Here is a 23,647-nt window from a genome sequence, read left to right on the forward strand (position 1 = left end):
TGTGTACTTTTACTTAAGAGCACACTCACTGAGGAAGTGTCAGAAAGGGAAGCAGCTCGGGTGGGGGAGGGGACGCTATTCTTGGTGACTACTTCCTGTTTGGGTGTGGCTTCACAGCAATGTAGTAAACAGTGTGTGTGTGTGTGTGTGAGGGTGTTCCCGAAAACACGCTCCAACACGCTAAGTTGCTCTCTTACTCTGCAGTAACACACGCACACACTCTGAGGATGCTGTGGTTGGGTTAATCACATCCAGAGTTGCTTTGACCTTTGACCTCTGGTGTGACCAACCACCAACAGCAGAAGAAGTGACTCGTTAACACATATCGAGAGTCACATGATCATTTTCGACACAAGTGAGACGTTTATATTTGATCGAGTTAATTAGTTTGCTTAAAGAGGTATTCAGAGAGTACAAATATACCACAACTACCTTTGGGATGTATCACATTAAAAGGTACACTGTTTATACCTCTGGGATGTAGAAAACTAAAAAGTACCGTAACACTTCTGAGTTTTTCCAAGGAAAATAGAAGCCAATGTAACATAACTGCTTTTAGTATTTCTACTCCGCAGAAAACTACAATACAGTTGAAACTACACGAAAAAAACAGGAGCCAAAAGGTGACGACGTTAACAGAACCCGGATGTAAGTGTGAAAGGCCGGTAAAATAAAAGTATCAATTTCTGATATTACCAAATTTCCTGTCACGTTGACACCAACTTTATCATTCTATGAAGCATTTGTTTCATGTTCATATTTTTGCTTGCTGAGTCACCTTTTTTGCAAAAAAAAACATGCATTTTAGCTGCTTTGTACTGCATATTAACGGAAGATGAATTATATATCTTTCATCATCTAAAGTATTTTTATACTAGTTAACTTACTATAATAACACTTCAGCACCAACGTATTAGTATCACGTCTTAATTTGCAAAATGAGAAGCAAAAATGTATGCTTTATTGCGTTTTTGGAATAATTGAGGTGATATATTATATATGTATATATATAAGTGTGTATATATACATGTATATATGTAGAAGATACGCCAAATTAGTGGAGGTTCCAAAAATAATATTTTAGCATCGTGAGAATCCTTTCAATAGGATTTTCCATTTGTACTATTTATGTTGTTCTTTTATTGTGAAAGGGTTCCCCAGAAGCACTGACGTTCACTACGTGGAACTTGACGTCAACGCGCCGCGGCGGCAGGAGGGAGCGGCTCTGGTAGAGCGACGTAGAGAGAGAGCGGGAGAGAGAGAGAGCGAGAGCGAGAGCAGCGAAGCGGGCGGACGGACGGGTGGATGACTGTAAGTACCGCGGCATTTCTCTCTTTTCCTTCTTTCCCTCCCTTTTATTTAATCCCTCCATCACGTAGATGTAGCTTAACACGGGGCGGACCGGGACAGATGGGGTTCACGTCGGGGGGGGGCGACGACAGGCTGGTGCCGAGTCGAGCCGGGCCGGGCCGGGCCGGGCAGGGTGTGCGGAAGCGACCGGCGGACAGACAGACAGGCGGACGCAGAGGCAGACAGACAGCTCCGTGGGGGTGATACTGTGTGTGTGACAGACAGCGGAGCTAACAACATGGCGGCGGTGTGTCCGTCCGTCTGCACGCCGTTTAAAGATCCCCGCTTGACACTTCCGCCCCCCGCTCGGTTCCTCCAGCGGGGCCCTGCCGCCAGGTTTGGCCGGGTAGGGAGCAGCGTGAGGCGGCCGCGGAGCTGCAGAACTCCCGCTGCTCTGCTGGAGGAAAAGAAGAGAGGAAGTAACTTAACGCAGACTGCGTTGATCCTGTCTGTCTGTCCCACTGTCTGTCGTGTATGGACAAGGCCTGGTTTGATTTAGAGTCAGAATCAAACCAAGCCTTGATAAATAACACACACACACACACACACACACACACACACACACACACACACACACACACACACACACACACACACACACACACACACACACACGCGCGTCCCCTTAGTCAACCACAACTAGGTGGGGCCTGTCAATACTGTGTTTCTTCTCCATCAACTTTACTTTAGTAGATGAACATCACGCTGCTTTGAGTGATTGATTATTAATACTTGATTACTACAGAGATCATCTGACTGATTGATTTAAATCCAGGACAGTCACGTGACCACCTGTTTGATATATAATAAATGTATCATAGATGTCTTCTAAACTTTGGGATCCGTTAAACGAAGCTTTGCCTGAAATCAATATATATATATATATATAAGAAATATATTCTGCTTCTTTGTTTTCAGGCACTTGTAAGTGAGAAATTTTAGTCCGATAAAAGGATCAATCTAAGGGCATCTCTCAGAGGAATTGATCATTAAAACGAGCTTTAACAAAAAGCTTTTTGAGGATATTAATCACTTTGAACAAAGCACCTCTTCTAGAGGACTACGATGTGTAAATGAAATATCCGATGAATAGATATTAATGTCATTATAGTTCATATTATATACAAACGGTGCATTATTTAACATTGACTATTTCTTTTTAGTAAACGTTTGATCTTCACGAGGTTAAAATGTAAATATATTCTGTGATGGTAAATCAATCAGGTTTTAGAAAGAATAATCAGAGTCATCTTTGTTGTTCACACATTTATATAAATATACAAGAACCATAGTTAACAAAGACAACGTGAAGAAGTAGAACAGGTGTCCACTGAGGGGGACACTACAGCAGGGACACTACAGCAGAGACACTACAGCAGAGACACTGAGGAGACACTACAGCAGAGACACTACAGCAGAGACACTACAGCAGAGACACTACAGCAGAGACACTGAGGAGACACTACAGCAGAGACACTACAGCAGAGACACTGAGGAGACACTACAGCAGAGACACTACAGCAGAGACACTACAGCAGAGACACTACAGCAGAGACACTACAGCAGGGACACTACAGCAGAGACACTACAGCAGAGACACTGAGGAGACACTACAGCAGAGACACTACAGCAGAGACACTACAGCAGAGACACTGAGGAGACACTACAGCAGAGACACTACAGCAGAGACACTACAGCAGAGACACTACAGCAGAGACACTACAGCAGGGACACTACAGCAGAGACACTACAGCAGAGACACTGAGGAGACACTACAGCAGAGACACTACAGCAGAGACACTACAGCAGAGACACTGAGGAGACACTACAGCAGAGACACTACAGCAGAGACACTACAGCAGAGACACTACAGCAGAGACACTACAGCAGAGACACTACAGCAGAGACACTGAGGAGACACTACAGCAGAGACACTACAGCAGGGACACTACAGCAGGGACACTACAGCAGAGACACTGAGGAGACACTACAGCAGAGACACTACAGCAGAGACACTACAGCAGAGACACTACAGCAGAGACACTACAGCAGAGACACTACAGCAGGGACACTACAGCAGAGACACTACAGCAGAGACACTGAGGAGACACTACAGCAGAGACACTACAGCAGAGACACTACAGCAGAGACACTACAGCAGAGACACTACAGCAGAGACACTGAGGAGACACTACAGCAGAGACACTACAGCAGAGACACTACAGCAGAGACACTGAGGAGACACTACAGCAGAGACACTACAGCAGAGACACTACAGCAGAGACACTACAGCAGAGACACTGAGGAGACACTACAGCAGAGACACTACAGCAGAGACACTACAGCAGAGACACTACAGCAGAGACACTGAGGAGACACTACAGCAGAGACACTACAGCAGAGACACTACAGCAGAGACACTACAGCAGAGACACTGAGGAGACACTACAGCAGAGACACTACAGCAGAGACACTACAGCAGAGACACTACAGCAGAGACACTACAGCAGAGACACTACAGCAGGGACACTACAGCAGAGACACTACAGCAGAGACACTACAGCAGAGACACTACAGCAGAGACACTACAGCAGAGACACTACAGCAGGGACACTACAGCAGAGACACTACAGCAGAGACACTACAGCAGAGACACTACAGCAGAGACACTGAGGAGACACTACAGCAGAGACACTACAGCAGAGACACTACAGCAGAGACACTACAGCAGAGACACTACAGCAGAGACACTGAGGAGACACTACAGCAGAGACACTACAGCAGAGACACTACAGCAGAGACACTACAGCAGAGACACTACAGCAGGGACACTACAGCAGGGACACTACAGCAGAGACACTACAGCAGAGACACTACAGCAGAGACACTACAGCAGAGACACTACAGCAGAGACACTACAGCAGAGACACTACAGCAGAGACACTACTTCTTCTTTGTCATTTTTTAGTTTTGTCCTTTCATCCTCTGGATTGTTTACTTGAAAGTAGACATCTGTATTAAAATAGAATGAATAGGAATTTGCGTCACCATAGCAACCCGATTGGCGCCATCCTTCCTTCTGTGAAGTGAAAGTATGAAAGGGTTCAGACACACCATTGCATTCTGGGGAAAATAACACAAATGGCAATTTGTCAGAATGATAAGTGAGAGATGTTAATGTTTTGGTCCTGATGTCACTCACTTAACCACACCCACTCTCTGCTCATCACCATGGTAACCCCTAGTGCGCGTGCGTGTGTGTCTTGTTGCTGCAACAGCAAACACAGCGAGGCATGACCAGTATGTAAAAGCCCACATGAGGGCACCTAGCAACAGTAACCAGGAAGAATTCCACCGCTGTGCGTGATCACGTGACCTTCCTCTGTTTTTCATGAACACACAACCAGATGAATGCTGGGTAATTGTGGGCTGTGTACCTCGGTTGGTGTTTTGATCTCATCAAACACTTGGAAATGATTCAGTATTGAATTAAGAATACATCAGATTGAATGTTTACATTTAAGTAATCTGTCTCTGTCCTGTCTCTGTCCTGTCTCTCTGTCTCTCTGTCCTTCTGTCTCTCTCCCAGCAGACAGACAGACAGACAGGATGCGTGAATACAAATTGGTAGTTTTAGGATCAGGAGGAGTTGGAAAGTCGGCTCTGGTAAGTAAATCTTCAGCAAACTTCATCTCGTTAAATAGAAATATGAAAGACATTCACTGATATTTATCAATGCTGCTTTAAATAGAAGTACATTATAATTGAGATACTACAGTGGCGATGGTGGCGCATGGCGAGTAGTGCAGTGCGCTGGGGGCCGCAAGTTTGGTGGTACGAATCCCAGCTGCCCCATGTGCCGTGTCCAAGTGTCCCTGAGCAAGACCCCTGACCCCCAACTGCTCCCCAGGCAAAAAATGTAATGCACGGGTTATGATGCAATGTACGTCGCTTTGGATAAAAGCGTAAATAACATGTAATGTAACGTAATATAATAATCAAAACCTTTTGGAAGAAACTCATCCAATTACAAAATCTATCCCAATTTATTAAGTTATTACATTTATATTTACCTCGCAGATTTATTTTATTTCAAAATAATAAGTTGATTTGGTCACTGCTTCACTTTGAGGCCTCAACTCCAAAAGGATCCAAATATATAACACTGCTGGATGCAGCACACACACACACACACACACACACACACACACACACACACACACTACAATGAAGTGCTTCAGTCGGTGTATAATGGAGACGTGTCAGTGTGTCCCATTAATTCCATTCTAGTGACTTCCAATGAGAACAGAAGTTCCATTAACCGGACTGGCCTACTTCTCTCTGCCTGTCTGTCCCTCTGCCTGTCTGTCCCTCTGCCTGTCTGTCTGTCTGTCCCTCTGCCTGTCTGTCTGTCTGTCCCTCTGCCTGTCTGTCTGTCTGTCCCTCTGCCTGTCTGTCCCTCTCCAGACCGTCCAGTTTGTCCAGGGGATCTTTGTGGAGAAATACGACCCGACGATAGAGGACTCCTACAGGAAGGTGAGACAGCTTCAGCCCGCCTGTGTCTCTCCTGATGGGACACGAGATGCTAACATTAGCCGCTAGCTAAGGACATATCAGGCTGCACAAAAGAGGAGAAAGAATATAAACAATCAATGAAAACCACAAGTCAACGTAATTAAAACTGGGCGATTTTAAGGCTTTATGTAAAACGATTCAGTTATGAAATATAAATGTATAAAATATCACATGTTTTAAATATCTGAGTGAATCTTTGTCTCTGTGCAGCAAGTCGAGGTGGATGGACAACAATGTATGCTGGAGATCCTGGACACAGCAGGGACAGTAAGACCCGTCTTGTCTGTCTCTTTGACCACCTGTCTCTCTCCCTGTCCACCTGTCTGTCTCTTTGACCACCTGTCTCTCTCCCTGTCCACTTGTCTGTCTCTTTGACCACCTGTCTCTCTCCCTGTCCACCTGTCTGTCTCTTTGACCACCTGTCTCTCTCCCTGTCCACCTGTCTGTCTCTTTGACCACCTGTCTCTCTCCCTGTCCACCTGTCTGTCTCTTTGACCACCTGTCTCTCTCCCTGTCCACTTGTCTGTCTCTTTGACCACCTGTCTCTCTCCCTGTCCACCTGTCTGTCTCTTTGACCACCTGTCTCTCTCCCTGTCCACTTGTCTGTCTCTTTGACCACCTGTCTCTCTCCCTGTCCACCTGTCTGTCTCTTTGACCACCTGTCTCTCTCCCTGTCCACCTGTCTGTCTCTTTGACCACCTGTCTCTCTCCCTGTCCACCTGTCTGTCTCTTTGACCACCTGTCTCTCTCCCTGTCCACTTGTCTGTCTCTTTGACCACCTGTCTCTCTCCCTGTCCACCTGTCTGTCTCTTTGACCACCTGTCTCTCTCCCTGTCCACTTGTCTGTCTCTTTGACCACCTGTCTCTCTCCCTGTCCACCTGTCTGTCTCTTTGACCACCTGTCTCTCTCCCTGTCCACCTGTCTGTCTGCAGGAGCAGTTCACGGCGATGAGAGACCTGTACATGAAGAACGGTCAGGGCTTCGCTCTCGTCTACTCCATCACGGCTCAGTCGACCTTCAATGACCTTCAGGACCTCCGGGAGCAGATCCTCCGAGTGAAGGACACCGAGGACGTACGACCCCTCACACTCACACACTCTCACACACTTTTTGCTCTGTTAGTGGAAAAATCAATACCACAAATTTAAGAATTTAACATTTAGTTTTTGAACCATTTTGTCCAAATGTGTAAAAGTCATCACATTTCCAGTTGTAACCTCCAACTGATGTAACTAGATAATTGTTATAAATTATTATTGGATTAGTCTGTTCATAGTGACGTCTCTATGGTGACCTCATGAGAGGTCGATGGGTGACTCCTGCTGGTCGCGTTGTGGTACTGCAGTTACCTGCAGAACCTCACAGTGAAGATACACCTCTGGTGTTACCTACCAGAGCAAAAGCGCCTGCTCCTTTTGAAACGTCCACCCAATCAGTGCTAGGCTAGGCTAAGCTAACGTAGGCTCAAAATGCCGCAGGTTCCCATGATCCTCGTGGGGAATAAGTGCGACCTGGAGGTGGAGCGGGTCGTCGCCAAGGAGTCAGGCATCGGCCTCGCCCGCCAGTGGAACTCCTGCGCCTTCCTGGAGACTTCGGCCAAGAGCAAGATCAACGTGAACGAGGTGACCCCCCCCCCCCCCCGCACGCACGCACACATGACTCAGAGGGTCTTGCGCATGTTTGTTAACGGGTTATATTAATGTTTATGTGTACATGCAGATCTTCTATGACCTCGTGCGACAGATCAACAGGAAGAGTCCAGTTCAAGGGAAAACTCGCAAAAAGTCCAACTGCCAACTTCTCTAATAACAGGTACGTGTCTTTTAATACATTGATTGAAATGAACTCAAGTGTGAATATTTAATTGATCTTCTCTCTCAAGTTTCCCGCCAACCTGACCGACAACCAACCAATCACAGGACATCTTCCAGCTGGCCAACCCCCCTCCCCCTTTTAACACAACCCACATCACCATCAACGTCAGCCACCCCTGAACCCCGTTGCCGTGACGACCACACTTCCCATCCCTGTTCACCTCGCAGTCCAAACAGACTGTTGCCTTGGAAACACTGGAACCAAACTCCAAAAGACTGCAACCGGCCATGATGATGATGATGAAGATATTGAAATGGAGGGATGGGATGGGGGGGGGGGGGTTGTCCAAACAACTGCCCATTTCCCATCATGCTCTCTGCTAGGCCACTTTGCCGCCTTTGCCTTTAATTTGACGTGTTCATTTTTTTTCCAACTGGCCTGAACCTGTGGATCCATTCAGTGATTATTATTTGTATTATTATGATTATGTGTGGAAAAAAATATATAAAAGTCAGTTAATGTTTTTAATTTTGCGGGGTCCGGGGGGTTAGCGGGTGCAGCAGGTCAGGTGGTCAGCTCGCCGCGCGCCGCTTACTTAAGCTAGCCGACAGCTTGGCAAAATCTAGAGAAAATGCTAACTTTCCAAATATGCTTATTGCCACAGCTTTAATTACGCTTACGTAGGTTGAGGCGCTCTGGTTAGCATCGCAGCGTTTTGTCAGGTGTGAGTATTTTAAATACATTCCTCAGGAGGACAGAATGCTAACTATGCTAACGCTCTCCTTGTGGAGTGTCAACATGGAAAAGCTAACAAAGCTAAACATGGCGCTTGTAAACAGCGATGCGTTTCCAAACATCAAAATAAAACTTGAGTATGGAAACAGCCAATGTCAGATATATTTGGTGAAGCTAACAAGGCCACTTAAAGTGAACAAATGCCACCTGCCGTGCACCTGTGCTAACCGTTAGCGTAGCAGCGCGGCGAGCTGACTCCAGACCTGCTCAGGGTGGACATGTTGCCTTAGTCAGCAGACTCACACTGGTCGTGTGTGTGTGTGTGTGTGTGTGTGTGTGTGTGTGTGTGTGTGTGTGTGTGTGTGTGTGTGTGTGTGTGTGTGTGTGTGTGTGTGTGTGTGTGTGTGTGTGTGTGTGTGTGTGTGTGTGTGTGTGTGTGTGTGTGTGTGTGTGTTCTGTCGGGCAGCCAACAGGTGTTGTTGATGTGATTATAAATCAAACTGTTACCTGAATGTTAACTCAATCGAGAGGGAAGTGCTGTAATACTCAATGCTACCACGTTAGCATACACTGGGCGCAGCGGTAGCTAAAGTGTTAGCATGGACGCCCTCTTCCGTCAGTGTTTCTTTTTTAACAGTAGCGGCCATTGAAAGCGCCCGAGAGGCCGTAGTATGCTGGCTTAAAAGCGGAAGCCCCGCCCCCTAATATATTTGTGGGCGTGGCCTGTGAAGCATCAGCCACAAAAAAAAGGAACGTTTTGCTTACCTGTCTTTGTGTGAAATGTGAGGCTCAGTGACCACTGTGAGTACTGCTGTGCAGTGTTGTACTACCGGGACGTAGTACTGACCCTAACCGTCAGTATCCGGTATCCCGCAGTACACCGTCATGTAGCATGTTGATGTTTGTCAGTTCTCAGTCTGACCTCCGGGGGGCGCTGCGACTGTTTGCATGCCCAGCGGGCCGAAGGGTCTGCTTGCAGCTGTGATGCATCATTGCAAATGAAAAAACTGGTTCCATGCTAACACGCTAGCATGCTAACAAATAGGCAGGCCAGTGACACTTTTCGGGGAAACTCACATCATGACTCCTAGATGTCCCACCTGTCCTCAGCCAATCAAATCAGCGCCTGCGACCTCTTTGGCTTCCGGTGTTTGTACCTGCGGAGCATTCGTCAGTTCATTGTGACTTCTGTGGCAGTGATGATTGACAGCTCAGCCCAAACTTGTGTGTGTGTGTCTGCATGTGTGAAGAAGGTTGGGCAGATCCAGAGGCCTCAGGATGCTCGGTTGTCAGACATTCTTTCACAACGTTCCACTTTGGGAGGGTCGGCCCTCGAAGACGTTCCCGGTGTTGAGATTGTGACGTTCAAACTTTCTCGCTCCACCTTTCATACAAATTGTCCAAAGGATCCCGATGGTTCTCTCGAGGTTGTCTGACAAACGTTATTGTGTATTTTTTCACTTTTTTACAGCGAGGCTAGCGGTTTCCCTCTGCTTTCATTCTTTGTGCTAAGCTAGGCTAAATGCACCCTGGACCTATTTCTGAAGAGATTTAAGCTCTTCCCATCTTAGTTTCTGTAAAACGTTCAGAAGTCGCACCGAAGGGACGAATGCGACCGCAGCCAAAAGGCAAACTGAGTCATTTAAAGAAGAAATGATTTTACATTACTGAAATAATCTGCTTCATTTTCTCTGTATGGCATGACCAGTGAAATGTAAAAGGAACCAGTTCAGCCAGTGCAAACACCTGGTTGAATTCCCGTTTCCAGTCTGCTGAATCATCTCGGAGTTTTAACTGGGAAAAGATTGGTCTGAACTGGTTTCTTCCCGTACAGAAAGCCTGAGGGGGGGGGAAGCCAAATGTAAACTAAAAACTAAAAAGCCTTAAATGAATAAAAGTGGTGCGATTTTGTAACAGCAACAGTGATGTGGACTCATTCTGGATTAGATTTAGAGACACACTAAGCATAGATGGAAATGTTAATATAGTTTGACAAAAACAAAATCTATATCGACTAAAATCCTCAAAATATTCACTGTTGGTTTGTTAATGTTGTTGAGGGGTTATCATTAAAATAACTACATTTATATTACTGTATTTTTTTAGGCTTTAGAATGATTACTTATCGGGTCGTTAGACAGTAATTATAATTATTTTATTCTGGTTTTTGAGGGGCCATTATTTGTATTTGCAAAAGGGCTCATTATTATTATTCAAATATTTACCACCCCTGTTATTGCCTTAGGTCTTTCGGGGGGGAAATGACTATTTTGAGGGGTCTTTATTTCATGTGTAAACGGAACGAAGAAAGTGACGTCACGCCGGACGCTGAGCTGCCATGGCAACGGCGGCCGCCCGTTCCTGTGACCGGAGCTGGGGCGCAGCCGCCTCGCGTACCGGTCCACCTGGTTAACGGGTGGAGCTCCATCAACCAGCTAGTTAACGAAGTCCAAGCGATGACGAAGGAGCGACTTCTCGCGGTGTTTCGTCGGTGGCGGAAGCGCCATGACCGCCCGCTTCAAGGTAAGCAACAGGTGTTAGCATAGCTAGCCCAACGAACGGATGCTAGCGAGCCTAGCTAACGCTACGTAGCCGACGTCTTCTCACTGCGATATTCAAGGCGGGTTGGGACTAAAAGTGGCCGCTTTGTCCCCCGGTGCACGGGTCCCGGTCCCGGTGTACCGGACAGAACCGTGCGGGACACCGCAGAGATTAATAGGATGTAATCGGATGTAACGTTAACGAGCTAATCCAGCTAACAGGTGTTCTCCATTCTGGATTGTACTGCAGTGACGTTAGACGGTGTTCATTTAACAGTACAAGTGCTTCAAGTATACCTCTGGGATATAATCTACTGAAAGTACTATGTGTAGCTCTGGGATATAGTATAGCACAAGTACTTAAAGCACCTCTTAAAGTACTATATGTAGCCTGGGGATATAGTTTAGTAGAAGTACAATGTTATACACACATGTATAGCTAATAGATATTATTGCAATAACAAAGTAATTATCAAGACCAACATTATTTTGTTTTTCTAGCTGCTTTTGATTGTTTAATGGAAATATTAATGATGTCATTTTTTAAACCGCTTCTTTGACATTAAGTTTAATTTGACCAATATTCAGCAGCGACTAGTTGGATTCATGAAGTCTCACAACACAGCATCAGCCGATTGTGTGTTTGTTTCAGTGTCCCAGTGAATACCAGAAGAGCTTCAGGGCCCCCCGGTCCAGAAGTGTGTGTCCTCAGCGCAGCGCCCCATTGGCCGGTCTGCGCTCCGACCAGATGGGTAGGAACCCTCCAACGGGCTCTGATTGGACAAACCGTAGTCTCCTCTGTCTTTGTTCATTTTGTCCGTCTGCCTGTCAGGTATCTGCAGAGAACCGGCTCTCCAGCGGCGTAAAAGGCTCGGTCCTGCTGGTCCTGCTGGTCCTCCGGATCCACAGAACTGCCTCCCTGAGCCCGGTGCACCTCCTGCTGGTGGGAAACCTCTATTACACATGTTCTAAACATACATTAAGAGCTACTGGTTAGCGTGCTACAATGCTCATGTTTATGGAATGCCGTTTTAGTCAAAATTAAATAAATGAACAAATACACGGTAATGCATAATGACACTGCATTTCATAATAAATAAATGAATAAAAACACGGTAATGCATAATGACACTGCATTTCATAATAAATAAATGAATAAAAACACGGTAATGCATAATGACACAGTATTTCATTTCACGTTCTTATATGCAAATCAGGGGGCGTGGCTATCTATCACATTCAGAACAGACGACAGAGCCGTGTGACGTCGACACCGCTAGCGAACGCGGAAGCACCCCCCCCCCCCCCCCCCCCCCCCGATCGAATTGGGTCGCCGCTTGTCATTAAGGGGTAAAAGTGGGTCCCGGAGCCAGACAAGTTGAGAACTACTGGGCTAAGGGACGTGAGAGTGTTGACATAATGGAAGACATCGGTGGGCTCCGAGATAGCATGCTAGCATTAGCGGATCAAATCGATCAACATGGGTTATCTGCAGATACTATTTTGACACATATTGAGGGTTTTCTGGAAGTACTAGGGCTTGCGGTTCCGACTTCGGCAGCTCTAGACAAACGGCCCACCAGTTGAGAAACACTGCCTTAGCCAGCCCTTTTTGCACACGTCTCCGTTGTCTGTTCTGAATGTGATAGATAGCCACGCCCCCTGATTTGCATATAAGAACGTGAAATGAAATACTGGGTCATTATGCATTACGGTGTCATTATGCATTACCGTGTTTTTATTCATTTATTTATTATGAAATGCAGTGTCATTATGCATTACCGTGTTTTTATTCATTTATTTATTATGAAATGCAGTGTCATTATGCATTACCGTGTTTTTATTCATTTATTTATTATGAAATGCAGTGTCATTATGCATTACCGTGTATTTGTTCATTTATTTAATTTTGACTAAAACGGCATTCCATACATGTTAGCATGTGAGGTAACAAGTGTCCTCCTCCTTCATCACCAGCCTCTAAGAGTCTCTCAGCTCACAGGAAGAAGACGGCCCTGGAGCGTAACCCTCCGACACCCCCCGGACCACGAGCCGACCCCGGATCGGGGACGCAGGACATGGGACCCGCTGCAGACCCTGGATCAGTCGAGCCAGGAGCTGCTGGAAAATCTGGTGAATACATATGGCATAAATCTGCTTTTGTTATTGTCTCACTTATAGTCTACAAATATTCAGAGTATTTATGCTTTTGCTGTCCCCTCAGCAAAGCCCCGCCTCTCCGAGCTCGACAGCCAACCCCAGCCGAGCCAACCTCTGACAGCGGCGCCTGACGGACAGGCCAAGGAGGTCAGCCAAAATGTAGCCGTGTACAGATTCACCTCCTCCAACACAGGTGTGTCTCTGTTAGACTCACCTTCATTTGTGTCGCAGGTTCAGCATGCTCTGCGCTGGAGGGCGGGACTTAAAGGTCAAAGGTCAGGAATTCAACGGTCAGAGTACCGCAGACAGTTCGGCTGGAAGAAACCTGCAACTGCAGCTTCTCCCATACTGGCTGCAGAACAGGTACACAATTATAGTGATGATAATAATACTGTGAATCCAGAGGGAGACTTAATGTAGTATCTGCCCTACATATATATATCATTATATACTCCTGTAGTAGTAGTGGTAGTACTGCTGTGGATCCACTAGATGGAGAGGTCGACTGCTGTTTTGGAAGCACAGCATCACTTCTGGTTAAGGATGTAACTAGTTCATTTCTCACTAGTACTTAGACTAAAGAAAACTGCAAAATCTGTAAACAAAACATTATATAAATTATATATCTATATAAATTGACAGTAAGATGCATGTAGAATCTGTAAATGATGAAAATGTTCATTTGTTCACACTACAAATAACCGTAGCTGACCTTTGACCCTCTCTGCAGATGCTCTACTCCGGCAGCAGGTGTGTGCCGCCCTTTAAGAAACACCCCATTACCTTGGAAACGGAGTATAGGCGCAGCTTCCGGGGTCTGGCCCCCCCACCCGAGCCCCGCCTCCGGGAACACCTGGAGCATCATCAGAGAGCCCCGCTGTTCCACGTGCACATGGTACTCACACACACACACACACACACACACACTGTATAATATAGTAAGAAAACTCGGTTTGGTTTGTGATGCATTGATGGAACTTTTGAACCATAGTGCGTCTGCTCTTCCTGATGTCATTTAGCTTTTCACAATAAAAGTCCTGACAGAAGTCTCCTCATCTTCAGACCAACAAAAAGAGGAGGGAGGAGTCAATGAGGAAGACCCGCCCCAGAGAGGATATCCCCGCTCCAAATAATGATCCCAGGTGTGTGTGTGTGTGTGTGTGTGTGTGTCATGTTTAATAATGTCTGTCCGACAGAGTATGAGGAGCTTTTTGTTTTCCCCTCCACAGGATCCCAGAGGGAGGCGGAGCCACGGATGGCGACGCCCTGCAGGTCAGAGTTCAGACTAATCGAGGGGGGGGGTGCTATTTCCCGTATGAAGCTGCAAGCCAAATGAGATGTTGCACTTTTACTTAGCCTAGCTTAGCATTAGGATGGAAGTGGGGGAAACTGCTAAGCTAGCGCTAGCTGAGAAGTACTCAGAACTTTGACTTGGAAAAGAATAAATTCCACAGTTTAGAAACACTCCCTTTTTATCCTTATTAGCTCCAAATGTGTGTGTGTGTTGGGGTTTTTTGATGGTTACCTGTCCTATATCTTGAAGTACTGCAAAGTAAAAGTACCCATTGTGGTGAATATTGATCCCTGTAATGTTGCAGATCATCACCTGCGCTCTGAGCCGTGCAGAATGGAGGTCATCTGATCACTTTGATTGATGTGGTCGTCGGGGGTTTTGATCAAACGCTGCCCGCTAACAGTTAGCCGCGCTGCTGCTCATGGAAAAGCAGCGTGTCAGCCATCAAACCACACAGCTTCATTTCAGGGAAACAGCCCACTGCTATTCACACACGAAGGTTCCCACCAGCTGAAGGGTTTCGGGGGGGGGGCGGGGGGGGGTGGGGAGGGGGCTGCTTCTTCGAGATGAATCTGCTTTCTGCCTGAAATCAGCAGATATTTAGGAAACTTCAGCGAGTGAAGCATCCTCTGCAACCTCTGAAACCAATGAGAGCACTTTCACGCCTCGTTGTGCAACGCTGCCAGCGATACGAATCACAACAATCCTTATCAGTTTAGCTGTTTCTGTGTTTTTGTTCCCTCAAAACCAAAAATGCTGCTCAACAGCATCGCTACGTCGATAAAACACTGTTGTCCTGATAATGCTTCTCAGCCCTAAGAACAGGAGCCCTAATGCTGCAATAATTTACTAAATGAACATCATGCTGCATTGAAGAAGACTTGGTCACTACACAGAAGTAGAGTCATTTCCTCATAGACGTCTATGGGAGCAGAGGAGTCGCCCCCTGCTGGTCACTACACAGAAGTAGAGTCATTTCCTCATAGACGTCTATGGGAGCAGAGGAGTCGCCCCCTGCTGGTCACTACACAGAAGTAGAGTCATTTCCTCATAGACGTCTATGGGAGCAGAGGAGTCGCCCCCTGCTGGTCACTACACAGAAGTAGAGTCATTTGCTCATAGACGTCTATGGGAGCAGAGGAGTCGTCCCCTGCTGGTCACTACACAGAAGTAGAGTCATTTGCTCATAGACGTCTATGGGAGCAGAGGAGTCGCCCCCTGCTGGTCACTACACAGAAGTAGAGTCATTTCCTCATAGACGTCTATGGGAGCAGAGGAGTCGCCCCCTGCTGGTCACTACACAGAAGTAGAGTCATTTGCTCATAGACGTCTATGGGAGCAGAGGAGTCGCCCCCTGCTGGTCACTACACAGAAGTAGAGTCATTTCCTCATAGACGTCTATGGGAGCAGAGGAGTCGCCCCCTGCTGGTCACTACACAGAAGTAGAGTCATTTGCTCATAGACGTCTATGGGAGCAGAGGAGTCGTCCCCTGCTGGTCACTACACAGAAGTAGAGTCATTTCCTCATAGACGTCTATGGGAGCAGAGGAGTCGCCCCCTGCTGGTCACTACACAGAAGTAGAGTCATTTGCTCATAGACGTCTATGGGAGCAGAGGAGTCGCCCCCTGCTGGTCACTACACAGAAGTAGAGTCATTTCCTCATAGACGTCTATGGGAGCAGAGGAGTCGCCCCCTGCTGGTCACTACACAGAAGTAGAGTCATTTGCTCATAGACGTCTATGGGAGCAGAGGAGTCGTCCCCTGCTGGTCACTACACAGAAGTAGAGTCATTTGCTCATAGACGTCTATGGGAGCAGAGGAGTCGCCCCCTGCTGGTCACTACACAGAAGTAGAGTCATTTCCTCATAGACGTCTATGGGAGCAGAGGAGTCGCCCCCTGCTGGTCACTACACAGAAGTAGAGTCATTTGCTCATAGACGTCTATGGGAGCAGAGGAGTCGCCCCCTGCTGGTCACTACACAGAAGTAGAGTCATTTCCTCATAGACGTCTATGGGAGCAGAGGAGTCGCCCCCTGCTGGCACTACACAGAAGTAGAGTCATTTCCTCATAGACGTCTATGGGAGCAGAGGAGTTGCCCCCTGCTGGTCACTACACAGAAGTAGAGTCATTTCCTCATAGACGTCTATGGGAGCAGAGGAGTCGCCCCCTGCTGGTCACTACACAGAATGCAGCTTTAACACTTGAAGCTTTGACTTCCCGCCTTCGTCCAAATGTAGATGAAGATGTTTGAAAGTGGCAGCCTGTGGGTGTGGCCTAATTCCGCTGGTTGCTTCCCGTCCAGGTGAGGGAGCTGAGGCTGAAGGCCTCGTCCTACCGCCGTCGGGCCTGGGGGGCCAATTTTGACAGAGACCATCTGAGCCAGCTGCTGTCCGAACACAACGTCCTGTGGGAGCCGACGGACACCACAGACCCCCCCACGCCTCACCTGACCTTTGACCTCCTCGCTGACCCGGGCAGCAGCGGCACCTCCCCCGTGGAGGCCCTGAGCCCGGCCAGGTGAGGGAGCTCAGAGGAGCCCACGCCGTCCCAAGCTGGACACCGAGGGGAAACACTGAAGTGTGGTTGTGCTTCCAGAAGCTCCAGTAAGAGGCCTTCTGTTACGAGCTCCACCCACCGAAACACACCAACACCTCCAGGTCAGGCCACCAGAGAAGAAGGAGAAGAAGGAGAAGAAGGAGAAGAAGAAGGCGACAGGTAGGTGTTTGAGTAGGAAACCAGCGAGCCCCCCTTTGATGATGTAAGAACATTGGAGGTCTGTGTGCAGACGTTATTCCTCCCATGTAACAGCAAGGTCCGTTTGTTTGTTTGTTTGTTTGTTTGTAGTGAGGAGGGAAGGTTACCGACTCCGAGGCTGAAGATGAGACCGGTTCAGAGAACTCACCATGACCTCACCACGCCTGCCACCGGTACACACAACGCCTTCTGAGTCACTGACCTTCTGACCTCACACCTGTAGATGCTTCAGAAAGGCTCGCTCTTTTTATTGTTTTTTTTGTATCTGTTTCTTTTGACCTCTGACCTCTAGGAGGAGCTATTCTGGTGGGAAAACTGAAGAGCAGTGCCGAAGCTTCTCCAAACAAACAGGTAATATTATTGTACATCATATTATATCACTATACTGTATCATAATACTTTCTATAACGTTATACGTTACGTTTCAGAGGTGTGGGTCAGATGTTTCCTTGGCCGACAAGCCAGTCCGACTGAAGGAGGCGTGGTCTGACAATGGCCCCGCCCAGGCCCACACTGGCCCCGCCCTAAACCACAAGCAAGCCACCAGTCCTGCCTCTAAACCAATCAGGACGACGCAAACAGCCCCCATGGCCCCGCCCCCACCACACTGTATCCGAGGCACGCTGAGAAACGCCGACTTCCAGCACAACGGTGAGACACTCGATCAATTCCACTATTCATGGATCTGTTTTCTACAGCTAAAACCAAACATTTATAATCCATCAATTCATATTAATCAACAAATTGATTCGTTCAAAAAAGTCAATAAAACAATTTAAAACGCTGAAATGTAAAATGTCTCTTCTGAAGTTTGTATCAAGTCACAAAAGAACCTGTTTGATCCGATTGTTTGTTTATCTTTGTTTTGATCAAGATCTCCCACAAACAGACACACACACACAGGGGTGGTTAAAGGGGGTTAAAGGTGGTTTTTGTTACCACGGTTACGTCCCATGGCAACACCTGCGCCTGTAGTAACTTCCTTGGTCCGGGTCTCCCAGGTGAGCTGGGTCTGAGGTTCAGGGAGCTTCGGTGTCCAGGTGGAGGCTGCTGCTCTGATGAAGGTGAGCATTTAAAAAAAGAATTGACTTTCATTATTGATTATTGTCATCACTGTTTGAAACCTTTCTCCCGTTGCCTAGACGACCGGCTGTCGGTGATGTCGTGGCGCTCCGCGGCCTCCTGCTCCGCGGCCTCCGTCGTGCTGCAGCGCGCTCAGAAGAGACAGGAACACTTCTGGGGGAAGAGATGACCTTTGACCTCCAGGGCCTTTCAGAACATCGATCAGTTGAACAGTTGTTAGAATAACGTCATTTAATATGTATTTTTTACACAGTAATAGATGTTTTTATAAATTGGGTCATAATGTTTGTGTAGTAAGTTTCTCTGATACATAAAGCATCAAATGGTTGACCTCTGACCTCTGACCTCTCGTTTGTTTCCTCCTGACAGAAGGATGTTTCTCTCTCGACATCACAAAAACTTTTCTCTTCCTCTGAATGGCTTCAACGCGTCCTGATGAACTAATCATTTAGTATTCAAGTTTTTACTATGAAATGACATCACGTCAAACTAAATTACCTACAAGAACCACAATAACTGATTTAATGTCTGTAGACTCAAGTTTAACATTTGTAATTATAACATGTAAATAAAACAATTTTCTACTTGATTCCCAAATGTTGAGGTGTGAAGATGTCAGATTTCAAGACTATATGAAATAATACTGTCACATTTAATTTAATCTTTGGCAACAAATGTGTTGAGTTTTTCATAAAAGACACATAATAGAAAAGAGATGATGGTGATCAATGAAGTTCGATTCAATCTGTTTGTTGATCTTTGCATTGATCTGAATCTGCGACAGAAGACAAATGTAGAAGTAAAATAAGAATGTTCCTCTGAGGTTTGGAGCAGGAAGTAGCAGAGTGTACAAGTACCTCAAATATACTTCAGTACTGTACATTTTAGTAATATTTTTAACATCACTAAATATATTCTATGTAGAAAGAACAAACATCGGCATCACTTCCTCTCACAGCCGATCACCTGGCAACCTGACACATTTACACACACACACATACACACACACACTGTAAATTCCCCTCATTGCATCGACAGACGGAACAAAGTTCTCTCCGGTGATGATGTCATCCTGTGACGTCATCACCGTGGAACAACAAAGATCCGTAGTCCAGTCTGGAAGATTCAATCTTCAGGAATATCATTTTTTACCTTCTTAGAAACTGACTCTTTTATGTATTACCTATAATACACACAAGTTTTCACTTATCTTTTCATGTAATTGGCGTCTGAGTTTGCGGCTGCTCTTAGCTCCGCCCCCCTCATTCCACACATCATCTGAACCAATGGAGACATCCAGGATGCTCAAAAGGTTTGTCCTCAAAGTCTACAGAAGGACGTCCTCTTTGTATTATTTATTTCTAAATATATTGTACGTGTTAATTTACGGTAAAACATTTAATTGAATGGAACAAAATCCCCAAATACAAGAGAATGAATAAAACCGCATAGATAAAGACAAACATTCATAAATCGGAATAAATAAAACCTATAATCAACGGATGCTCTAAACATCACAAGAACAAATGAGATAAATTTGTATTCCTTACATTTGTATAAACTAAAGATATTATGGTTGCTGGTGGTTTCCCTTCTGTTCACTGGTTGCTCCACTTCACCTCCTCACTGCGTGTTGCAACAGGTCTTATTACGCTTTCTGTGACACACTAGAAATATTAGAAATTACTTTTGTGCAATAGAAGCAACAACTGATGAGAAATCAGAGCGGAAACAATTTGATGTGATTGTTGTAAATCGGCTTATTTGATGAAATTGCACTTTCATGTTTCTTGTTCTTCTGAGTTTGTTCTCTACGGTGGAAATGCACTTATTGTAAGTCGCTTTGGATGAAAGCCTCAGCTGATTGACATGTGATGGAATGATTGATTTAAAAATACGGTAAAAATCTGTTTGTTTTGTGTTACCTGATTACAGTGGAAACGCATGTATCCGTCTGTGAGGTATTCACACGCACACAAACAAGATGAATCCTAAAAATAGAAAGAGAAACTCAATCCTTTAACAACACAAAATGTTGCAGGAGATTGACACCAGATAGAAAAAGTGTTTTTAAAAAAGGGGGGAAAAACCTCTGTGACATTGAACGTTCACCCAGAGTCTGAGGTCACGACACCATCATCACGGCCTCATGGAGGTGTGTTCCTCAGCTGGCTTCCTACAGCTGTATGAATCTCTCTCAACGCGTTTGTTTTCTCGGTTTGGATCGATTGGTGGTGACAGGAAGAGCCTCTCCTCGCTGGTTGGCTGCAAAGGTCCACAGAATCTCTTCCCATAGTCAGTCTGAGATCCACTCGGGGGGGGGGGGGGCACTGTTACTGCGTCTGGGGGCAGAAGGTCTCTCGTGAAGTGGATGCTCTGTCGTGGCGTCCCACAGGGCTCGATCCTGGGTCCCCTGGTTTTTCTTTATTTAAAAGGGGACATCATCTCCATGCTGAGTCCCAGAGAAGCTTTAAGCTCCTTTGACCATTATGCAGCCTTCGTTTCATCACCGTAATACTTGACTTCTCTCTTCGGAGAGATTGCATGAAGGACTTCATATTGATTTGATTTCTTCTTGGAGCAGAGGCCCTGAAGTCTAAGCTGCATTATTGTTTTCAGAATCGTGCTTTCAATTTGTTTATTTAATCATGCAGAATATTATTAACATTAAAAAGAAAATCCTGCATCTGAAAACATAAACTCTGTTTGTTTTCGGTATTGCATCATGCTTTAACCTGCTGTCATTAGATGATGAACAATGATGCTGTTGTTAATCATTACAAACATAATAACGCACGTACTCGGGCTTTTTGGACGAGTTGGACGAGTTTTCCTTCCAAGGGGGAAGTTTATGGAACATCTCGTCTAGCTTTTGAGGTTAGGGAGGGTGTGTGTGTGTGTGTGTGTGTGTGTGTGTGTGTGTGTGTGAGGAAGTGATGTCACTGGAGAAGTACATGTAGATTTTCTTTTAGAAAATCGTTGACAAACATTATTTAGTGTTTGTCGTCACTGACTGTTAATTTCCTCCCTTTGTGAGTGACAGTAAACACAGATTGTAACAGCTCAGCACTGACCGTGCGTGTGTGTGTGTGTGTGTGTGCGTGTGTGTGTGTGTGTCTGTGTGTGTGTGTGTGTTGGGGTTTTTTGATGGTTACCTGTCCTATATTTCTGCAGCGGTGGGCGGAGGACTGATTTGTATAAAAAGACGCGGCTCCAGAAGTCTTCACACCAGCATCCACTGACAGGTGAGCAAACACACACACACACACACACACACACACACAGATGCAGTGGTTTAATACTTTAACGTTTTATTTATGAACCTTATTAATTATCTAAAATCTGTTTTCTGTCTTGCAGTGAAAGAAGAAAATACTCTGACTCCGACTAACTCGTCCACCTGAACCATGAAGCCCGCCGCCGCCACGCTCGACTCTTTCCTCCGTCCGGCCGCCGCCGTCCTGGTGCCGCTGCTCCTGATTGGCTGGGCCGGGGCCGCGGCGCTCCCATTGGACAAGCCGCTCAGCCAGCCGCTGAGAAGCAAGGAGACGTACCAGGCCGTCCGCGACGTGTCGCTACATGTGAGTGGTCAACTTAGAACGAAATGTTACACTGGTTTGCTTATTGGGATTAATAAGTTATATTTTTAGTTTTTGCATTTTTAATCATCTCACTTTTTGAGTTGAGATTTGTGATATGTTAACTATTATATATTATTATTTTATTCATCCATTAACTTGTAAGCAGTATTGTATTGCAACGTGAGTTTGTTCCTTTGCTCAAAGGCTTCATATTTGATTCAATATATTTTATATGTAGAAAAGGAACCTGCAAAGTAAATTTAAACACTTAACAGTTTTTCCTGTGCCGATGTGATGGGTTTCGGGACAGAGGATGTTGCATGTGTACAGACTGTAAAGCCCTCTGAGGCAAATTTGTAACTTGCGATTTTGGGCTATACAAAATAAAATGAATTGAATTGAATTGAATTGAACACTTTGAGGAGCGTTTCTTAGCATTACTGATGCTAATGCTAATTGATCTGTTTTTCCCGCCTCTCCAGGCTCAGACCCTGCAGACGGTCGAAGACTCCAGCCACCGACTGATGCCCCGAGTCAACACCAGCCAGGTGAGAGTTGTTTTGAAGCCCCCCCCCCCCCCCCTGGTTACTACCAAGAAAGGAACAATTCTAACATTGAACTTCTGACCTCGGCCTCTCAGGACCACCTGAAGATCTGCTGCCTCCACGCCAACATCCTGGACTTCTACCTGAACAACATCCTGCACCAGCGCGACAACATGCACCCCAAAATGCACCGGCTGAAGACCGACCTCCACCGCGTCAGCGAGGACCTGCAGACTCACGGCTGTGTGAGTGTCAGACGCGGCGTTGGGCCGGCTAGCTTAGCTTAGCATGAAGATTGGGGGATTGGAGCGATGAAGGAGAACATTGATTCAATGGAGATTATGAATCCGATGCTGCCGATCTTTTATGCTAAGTCATCATTCGTACTTATGCCACAGACAAAGCAAAGCGCTAACCGCCGCTAACTGCCGCTAACTGCCGCTAACTGCCGCTAACTGCCGCTAACTGCCGCTAACCGCCGCTAACCTTCCCTTCCCGCCTGTCCCTGCAGAACGTGACTCACTTCCACGAGCATCATCACGCTGTCGAGTTTCGCAGGAAGTTAAAAGCGGTGAGAAATGGTTTTAAATCTATCACATATTTATTGTCTTGAACTAAATAGCGATCTTTGCGTCTCTAACGGCGGTCTTTGTCTCTCAGATGGACGGAGAGCAGGGGATGATCAAGGCGGTGGGGGAGGTGGACATCCTGTTCTCCTACCTGCAGGACTTCTGCATCCAGCCGAGGAACCGCACCAAGTCCGACTGACTCGCCACCTTCGACCACTTTTATACTCATATTTATTATGGAGATCTTTCATTGAAGAGCAGTTTTTTGATACCGTATTTAATTTGATTAGTTATTTATGTATTTATTGATGCGTGTTTATGGCTTCGTATCATGAAGGAGTTTCAGTATTTAAACGTTACACTCAATAAACTGTTTGTTACGATATTCACCGAAAACGAATAAAATTTGCTTTTGAATATGAACGTTGGCTCGTCTCTCTGCTGGTGTACTAGTAGTAGTATTACAGTTTTACAGTTTTGGATCACTTACACACTAAAATAATAATAAACTAAAAGTATTACACTATTAGCAAAACATTACACTCAAGATGCAAAGCATCAGCCCATATTTGCACAACATTGTCAACCTCTACACACAGTGATTTGCAAAACACTAAACACACTTAACATACATTACACACAA

The 23,647-nt window shown here is 46.0% G+C and overlaps 3 protein-coding genes across 5 annotated transcripts; all 3 read left to right on the forward strand.

Moving 5' to 3' along the window:
* Positions 1-1,172: 1,172 nt before the first annotated feature.
* On the forward strand, positions 1,173-10,392 carry LOC119210455 (ras-related protein Rap-1b-like). 2 transcript variants are annotated; one of them, XM_037460479.2, is made up of 8 exons: positions 1,173-1,311; positions 4,940-5,016; positions 5,818-5,886; positions 6,136-6,192; positions 6,859-6,999; positions 7,405-7,548; positions 7,646-7,738; positions 7,809-10,392. In XM_037460479.2, exons 2-7 carry the CDS (start codon positions 4,960-4,962, stop codon positions 7,730-7,732), a joined length of 555 nt encoding a protein of 184 aa, XP_037316376.1. In that variant the 5' UTR covers positions 1,173-1,311; positions 4,940-4,959; the 3' UTR covers positions 7,733-7,738; positions 7,809-10,392. The 2 variants fall into 2 exon arrangements, with proteins under 2 accessions (XP_037316376.1, XP_062415217.1); XM_062559233.1 differs by having other exon boundaries at positions 1,192-1,311; positions 4,944-5,016.
* A 418-nt stretch (positions 10,393-10,810) lies between these two features.
* On the forward strand, positions 10,811-18,646 carry mdm1 (Mdm1 nuclear protein). Of its 2 annotated transcripts, none has more exons than XM_037460476.2 (16): positions 10,811-10,999; positions 11,669-11,768; positions 11,849-11,959; positions 12,994-13,149; positions 13,241-13,323; positions 13,408-13,539; positions 13,907-14,071; positions 14,239-14,318; positions 14,406-14,448; positions 16,775-16,989; positions 17,068-17,187; positions 17,317-17,399; positions 17,519-17,577; positions 17,655-17,877; positions 18,228-18,290; positions 18,369-18,646. In XM_037460476.2, the coding sequence occupies exons 1-16, from the start codon at positions 10,982-10,984 to the stop codon at positions 18,476-18,478; spliced, it is 1,761 nt and encodes a 586-aa protein (XP_037316373.2). In that variant the 5' UTR covers positions 10,811-10,981; the 3' UTR covers positions 18,479-18,646. The 2 variants fall into 2 exon arrangements, with proteins under 2 accessions (XP_037316373.2, XP_037316374.2); XM_037460477.2 differs by having other exon boundaries at positions 17,071-17,187.
* A 2,570-nt stretch (positions 18,647-21,216) lies between these two features.
* On the forward strand, positions 21,217-23,362 carry il22 (interleukin 22). The gene is made up of 6 exons (XM_037460478.2): positions 21,217-21,554; positions 21,670-21,890; positions 22,373-22,438; positions 22,531-22,680; positions 22,947-23,006; positions 23,096-23,362. Exons 2-6 carry the CDS (start codon positions 21,717-21,719, stop codon positions 23,201-23,203), a joined length of 558 nt encoding a protein of 185 aa, XP_037316375.2. The 5' UTR covers positions 21,217-21,554; positions 21,670-21,716; the 3' UTR covers positions 23,204-23,362.
* The last annotated feature ends 285 nt before the right edge of the window (positions 23,363-23,647 follow it).

The sequence above is a fragment of the Pungitius pungitius genome, chromosome 2, assembly GCF_949316345.1.
Source record: "Pungitius pungitius chromosome 2, fPunPun2.1, whole genome shotgun sequence".
Lineage (NCBI taxonomy): Eukaryota > Metazoa > Chordata > Actinopteri > Perciformes > Gasterosteidae > Pungitius > Pungitius pungitius.

Bases quoted from the DNA above. Each gene is read 5' to 3' on its own strand.
- il22 (XM_037460478.2), top strand. From the start codon at position 21,717: ATGAAGCCCGCCGCCGCCACGCTCGACTCTTTCCTCCGTCCGGCCGCC. The intron at 21,891-22,372 runs GTGAGTGGTCAA...CCGCCTCTCCAG, and splicing joins TCCGCGACGTGTCGCTACAT to GCTCAGACCCTGCAGACGGT. The intron at 22,439-22,530 runs GTGAGAGTTGTT...TCGGCCTCTCAG, and splicing joins CCCGAGTCAACACCAGCCAG to GACCACCTGAAGATCTGCTG.
- LOC119210455 (XM_037460479.2), top strand. From the start codon at position 4,960: ATGCGTGAATACAAATTGGTAGTTTTAGGATCAGGAGGAGTTGGAAAG. The intron at 5,887-6,135 runs GTGAGACAGCTT...GTCTCTGTGCAG, and splicing joins TAGAGGACTCCTACAGGAAG to CAAGTCGAGGTGGATGGACA. The intron at 7,000-7,404 runs GTACGACCCCTC...AAAATGCCGCAG, and splicing joins GAGTGAAGGACACCGAGGAC to GTTCCCATGATCCTCGTGGG.
- mdm1 (XM_037460476.2), top strand. The intron at 16,990-17,067 runs GTGAGGGAGCTC...TTGTGCTTCCAG, and splicing joins GAGGCCCTGAGCCCGGCCAG to AAGCTCCAGTAAGAGGCCTT. The intron at 17,878-18,227 runs GTGAGACACTCG...CGGGTCTCCCAG, and splicing joins CGCCGACTTCCAGCACAACG to GTGAGCTGGGTCTGAGGTTC.